The sequence below is a fragment of the Alternaria viburni genome (genome assembly GCF_023758015.1).
Source record: "Alternaria viburni strain BMP 2772 chromosome Unknown scaffold_26, whole genome shotgun sequence".
NCBI classification, from domain to species: Eukaryota; Fungi; Ascomycota; class Dothideomycetes; order Pleosporales; family Pleosporaceae; genus Alternaria; species Alternaria viburni.
Genome location: NW_026055795.1, coordinates 243,755 through 249,754, shown reverse-complemented (window position 1 = coordinate 249,754; position 6,000 = coordinate 243,755). Strand labels below are relative to the sequence as shown.

Below are 6,000 nucleotides of genomic sequence, written 5' to 3'. Positions count from 1 at the left end.
TCCTGGAAGTGAAGGCGCGTGCTACAGAATGAGTGCTTTAACAGAGTGCAGAGACGAGCTGCGGCTAAGCGCGAAGTAAAACGGAATTAAGAGTTCATCTTAAATGTGCACGTTACGATTGTCTTTACTGTATGCCTAGGCTTGTCTACTCTTGTCTCCCCAGATCTGCAGTGACTGAGTGACGACGGTGATATTCTGGAGCTAGCACTTGGCCCCTGTCCATAGCGTATCTCATGCGTGTCATAAAAACGTCATCTCTACAATCGTACCACAACGGCGATCCAGCATATGTTTTCAGATGCACATCCGCGTTGACTAACCCCAGAAAGCACACCAAGACCGGTTACGACTATTTGGCTGCGTAGTCACGAGAGCGGATCGCTCCCGAAAGCGACAATGCATGATGCGTGAACACTTGTAATGCGCGCTTTCCTCCGGCATATGCGATTACGAATATCTATAATGCTTGAGCCAAGTTCTTCGAGCCAGAAGTGTAGCGACTCCGGATAATCCTTTCTCATTCAAACAATCCAGAAGAAGACTCCAGTATGGTGAACACACAAGCAACAAAGCAAGCTCTACTCGAGCACAAGGTCATACCAGACGTCCTCCCCGACACCATCAACCCCTCCTACAACTTAATTCTAGAATGGCCAAACGCCAAACTCGACACACCAGGCAAAGAACTCGAAAATGCCGACACGAAAGAAGAACCAAAAGTTTTCATCGACCCTGCAGTAAGCAATTCGATTCATCTCGCATACTCCACCAACTAACATCGGACACCCAGCCAACCTCAACCCTAGATAATCTCGTCTTAATGATGGTCGACCCGGACCTCATGACAAACAACGACACAACCTTCGGCCAAGTCCGCCACTGGCTCATCACAAACCTGTCCAGCGAACCCTCAGGAACCCTCTCTTACGCCACCGCCGCCATACGCTCCCCCTACGTGCGCCCCGCTCCCCTTCCCAACTACATCTCCCCGCGCCCCCACCGCTACATCTTCATCCTCGCACGCAGCGCCAGTAAGATCGAAGTCCGGCCGGAGGATCTCCGTGAGATGCAGAAGGGGTATACGGCTGCGGTGCAGGGGAAACAGGGTGAGATGCAGGATTTGAAGGACCGATGGGGATTTAATGCTTGGAAGTTGTGTGAGGAGAAGGGGTTGGAGGTGTTGGCGGTGAATTTTATGAGGGTGGGGGGGACGCTGGAGAGTAGTGTTGCTAATGCGGGGATGATGGCGCAGGCGGTTGGGGATAAGGTTGTGGGCGTGTAGGTAACGTAACAGGTTGGATGTTTGGAAGACGATATTTGAAGAAGGATTCATTAAACTGATGCATTGCCCTTAAAAACCAGCCTCTCCTCCATCCCTTCTCATCCCATCTCACTTCTTCTCCTCAAAAACCTCAACAACCACCTTCTTCCCACCCCCAGCCTTCCACGTCTGCGTCATCTTCGGACGGAATCCTCCCCCCTCCCTCTCACTCTCCTCCTTCGCCCGCTCCCTCACAACCTCATCATCAGCCTTGATCCTGGCGAAGACATTGCCGCCCCAAGGGTTCGCGGGCGGTGGTGCCCGTGCACTACCGAATACAGCGCCTTTAGCGGGCTGCGCACGGTAGCTGCCACGGCTGGTTTGCCGACTACGCGGGGCGCGGAGAGGATCGACTGCTCGGGCGGTGGGGTGGGTTGTCGCCGACGTTGCGAGTTGAGAGGTGGCTTTGATGACCGTAACTGGGGGTGTAGGTGCCACGGGGGCGGGAAAGGTGTATGCTGTGTCCCAGAAGAAGTCGGGGGACAGCGGGTTGTAGCCACCAGGCTGGTTTTGAGGTTGCGAGGAAAGCTCCCCAGGAACCGATCGTGGGTGGTAAACCACCGATGATGATGATGATTGAGTGGGTGACATGTTGATGTAGTCGGTAAGTGGGTTGTTGGATTGTTGTGGAAGTGTGGAAAATGTATGTGTAGTAGGTAAGGTGGTTTGTGGGATAGAAGAGAGGAGTAGGAGCACGTATTGTAGTCTTTATATATGGTACCTACGGTGGAGGATTGTGCACGGGTTATTGAGATGACTGGGGCCATTAGACGAGCGTCGTACAATAGGAAGAAGAATTCTGCGTCTTGTGAAAGTGAAGGTGAAAGGGGCGAGCTGTTGTGATTGGATAGAATAATGATGACGACGCGCGTGGAAGAACAAAATGGAAGTCCAAGTGAAGACGAACATTGGAAGATAACAGATCAAGGAGAAGGGAAGCAACAATAGCACATGAATTGAGAAAATCGTTGATTCTGCTCAGAGAGCCACAGTCTACAGAGAAGCAAGCACCCAAAGCAAGATCCATCCACATCCAACCCATCATCACATCACCAACTCAGCCCGCACCCCCAACCCACCGTTAGCAACAACCAAAGGAAAAAGAGCAGACTTACACATCGTTGCGTCCCAAGCATCTAGTTCATCTCCCACCCCCTCACACTAACTCAAGTGCAAGAGAGCAGTCGACTATCCAGGCAGCACCACGAGGAGGCGCAAGGGTCCGACTTCTACCGCCCGTCCCCCTCTTGCGATCGCCTGGCACGCCCACCAGCGACCCATATTCTCCTTAAATGGCAAACACTCTTTGCATCCTGCCCGAAGCCCGTCCAACCAAAGTTGAGCGTTATCAGGTCCGCAATAGCAGTTTGCCCCCTCGCTACATCGCGGGTAGTCAACGTCGCAAACAAAAAAGAAGCGACGCGTATACCGCGGGACACCTCGCTTCATCGTCCCCCACCGAAGTAGGAAACAAACAGCAAGACCGGAACACTTTTCGCTTCCTCCCGGGCCGGGTCAAAAGATGAGCCGGCGCGGTCCACGCTAGCAGTCCCCCACTAGGTTGCAGCAGCTGAAGCCATAGGAGGTATGGCCAGCGCGCAAAGGGTGAAGACCTTAATGCCGGCGGCTGCGTTGCTCAAAGGTAAGGCCGGAGACATTTTCTCGCTTCCTCCCTGACCCGAACAACAAGTTGCCTACAGTTCGTCGCCGACAGCTCGCCGCTAACAAACAAGTCGTCCGCAGCAAACGTCAACAACAGGTCGTGACAAGCATTTGTCGTCTGAGTCAAGTCGCGATAGCAGTCTACCACGCGTACCCCGCAGTCAAAACTCCGCCGCACACGAGAGCAACAGGTAGATTCCACGGGGGGTGCCTCACTCCATCCCGTACAGTGATGAGGACAGAGCTCGGCGAATGGTAAAGCCCAGTCACTTCATAAAGAAGCAAGCGGCTGCGTTTACCAAAGACTTTGGGACCGTTGTAAAACCAGATATCCAAGCACCGCTGATCCGTAAAGGGGCAGTGAAAAGACAGAAGCCGGCGTAGTAACAGTCCAGGACGATTTTTTTCGATATTTTTTTGTCGATGTTTTTCGTTTTTTGTGATGGCAGACCAACAAACGTGTGTTGCAAGCACGCAGGCAAGCCCCCAAACACGTGGTGTTCGATATGCCATAAGATGCCCGGTATGGCATCAGATGGCCGAACGAAGGGGTACTAGTAGCCGAGAGGGGTTTTGTGGACCCATCAGGTCGTACGTTCCCCCACACTGTATGCCCGTAAGGGCGACTCAATAAAGATTCACGATAAAGTTTCCACGAGAGGATTTTTCCACGAATGTCCATGCCATACTGTCGAGCACTGGCAGCGGCACACGCCATGACTTACCCGCCGAAGAGGGAGAGTCCATGGGTATACAGTTGTCGTCGACAGTCCACGCATGGACGGGAACACCCAACGAACAGGCCGTCGCACACATGCGGCGACAGCCCATTCGCGAGGACAGAGGCTGTCTGTCCTCCGAAGGGAGGCGGGTGCTTGTATGCAAGTTGAGCCAGGGACCATTACGGTCTGTCAGAGAACCCCAACCATCTGCTCCAGACAAGAGCAGAGGCCGGGAGGACTCAATATCTGTTGGCATCTTCCGCACTCGGCAACCTCTAAAAAGAGTGCCACTGGCGACGGGGTTACGCGAACGTTCCCTGCAGTACAAGTCCGCGTGTCGGTATCTCGACGGCAACGTATTCGGTCGGACGGAAGGATGGACGGATGGACGTAAACGAGCGGGCTGTATCCAGACGGCGCGGTAAACTCGAACGAAGCGGACAGATCCGAAGGAAGCAGGCGTACCTGAAGGCGCGGGCGTACCCGAAAGTAAGATGTAACATCGGGGCTCAAAGGCGGGACTCGGAAGGCAGCAGCAGGGAAGATGAAGGAGGCAGCAGCAGAAGACGAGATGACGAGAAGGATGGAAGGAAGTGCTTCCACCTTCTCCTCGTCCCTTGCCCACCGCCTCCCTGATCAACCCATTTGCACAATGGCCAAGACATCGGGGGACATGCGGTAGAGGGTGCCTGTAAGCAATATTGCCATGGACCATGCGGTCTATCGGAGACTTCCGAGGAAGCCTCCATATCGCAGGCATCTTCCACGCTCGCCTCCCTGAACAGGGTGACACTGGTGGCGGGGATACGGCGAACCGTTTCCCTTGCTGAACAGGTTCTCATCGCGAAGCATTTTTTGGCGGGCAGGTGAAGGAAGCAGCAAGAAGAGGGTTGAGTGAGACCGTGTTTCCACGTTCTCCCCAACCTTGTCCCTGCCGCCTGCTCCACCCATCCTGTGAGGAAAGGATACTCTACCTGAAACCAGTAAGGCGAGCGAATCGGTAGGGGAGCCAAACTCGAGCCAACATGAACGGAGGGAGGACAAGGAGCAAACCAGTCTCAAACCCGGGAACACAAAATGAGGTAGACCAAAAGTACTCCGAAGAGTTTGACACAAAAGCGCGAAGCAAGCCATGGCTGTCCGTGAAGGGAGAGCTTAGGTGCAATCGCAGTAGTACACCCTCCCGTCATGCCGGTCTGGAAAGTGGGTAGATGCAAGGACGCAGAAGAAGAGGGAGCCAGGAAAAGGAGGAGAGAGGGTGTTTCCACCTCCTCCCCATCTCCTCCCGGCCCCCTCCCCTCCACATCCCCCACCCACCCATATCCCAGACAGCTTACGGTTGAGGGCGACGGCCATGACATGCGCACATGTTTAGGCCTGAAGAGAGGAAGTGACTGTAGCCAAAAGAACGCCATGGACCGTAAGGTCTGTCGGAGACTTCCAAGGAAGTATCGATATCGCAGGCTTCTTCCACACTCGTACATCTGAAAAGATGACACTGGCGGCGGGGAATACTCCCTTTGACTAACAGACTCCTCTGTCCGTGTGACACCAAAGGTGATAGTAATCGCGGTCGACTGCAGTCGCCGTAAACATGCCGGAGCAGAAGCTGCGCGCCTCAGCTCATCAGGAGCTTACCAACCGGTATCTCGACAGTCTCTGTAAGGTTACTCATGCCCTGCCAGCAACAAGGAGGACCTGTCATCGGTTGTCCTCGTCGACAACGCGCACAAGAAACAGTAAGAGAAGCCTTGACTTCCTACATATGCTTGGACTGCCGTGAGGAGGACGCATGCGCTCGCGTCAATGAACCACGGACGGTTGACGTCTGTTGTAGCGCTAAAGCCACTCTCTGTTGGTATCTTCCACGCGCGACAACCTGAGAAGGCGACACCGGTGGCGGGGAGTACTCCCTGGCGTGAGGTTGTGCGTCCCCCTCATGGCTGTCTGTCCGCTACACCAATGGTGTTTGCAAGACTCGTAGGACTCGGAGGAGGGAGTGGAGAAGGAGGGACTCATCGCGCGGCATCGATCGTGGTGTCGGCTGGCAACTGCGGTCGATGGTGCGGCGATGTGGTCGGGATGGCATGAGATGGCGTAATAAAAAGGTGGAAGCAAGCGCCGCTCGACGAAAAAAAGTGATGCATGGAGGAAAAGAAGTGTGAGAATCCCTCAGACGGTGAAGTGAGGGTAACAAAGCCAGGAAACTGTTGCTGGAAGGAAGGTGTGTCACGTATCGAGGTGTGTATGTGTGCCTGTGGTGGTTGCCTGGCACGACGCTAGACACCAGTAAAT

The 6,000-nt window shown here is 54.2% G+C and overlaps 2 protein-coding genes across 2 annotated transcripts; one reads left to right on the top strand and one right to left on the bottom strand.

Moving 5' to 3' along the window:
* Window positions 1–548: 548 nt before the first annotated feature.
* Window positions 549–1,282, top strand: J4E79_009687 (uncharacterized protein; the record flags this gene model as incomplete). The annotated part of the gene is made up of 2 exons (XM_049358530.1): window positions 549–737; window positions 791–1,282. 2 exons carry the CDS (start codon window positions 549–551, stop codon window positions 1,280–1,282), a joined length of 681 nt encoding a protein of 226 aa, XP_049207000.1.
* Window positions 1,283–1,390: 108 nt separating this feature from the next.
* Window positions 1,391–1,912, bottom strand: J4E79_009686 (uncharacterized protein; the record flags this gene model as incomplete). The annotated part of the gene is made up of 2 exons (XM_049358529.1): window positions 1,391–1,628; window positions 1,707–1,912. The coding sequence occupies 2 exons, from the start codon at window positions 1,910–1,912 to the stop codon at window positions 1,391–1,393; spliced, it is 444 nt and encodes a 147-aa protein (XP_049206999.1).
* Window positions 1,913–6,000: the final 4,088 nt, after the last annotated feature.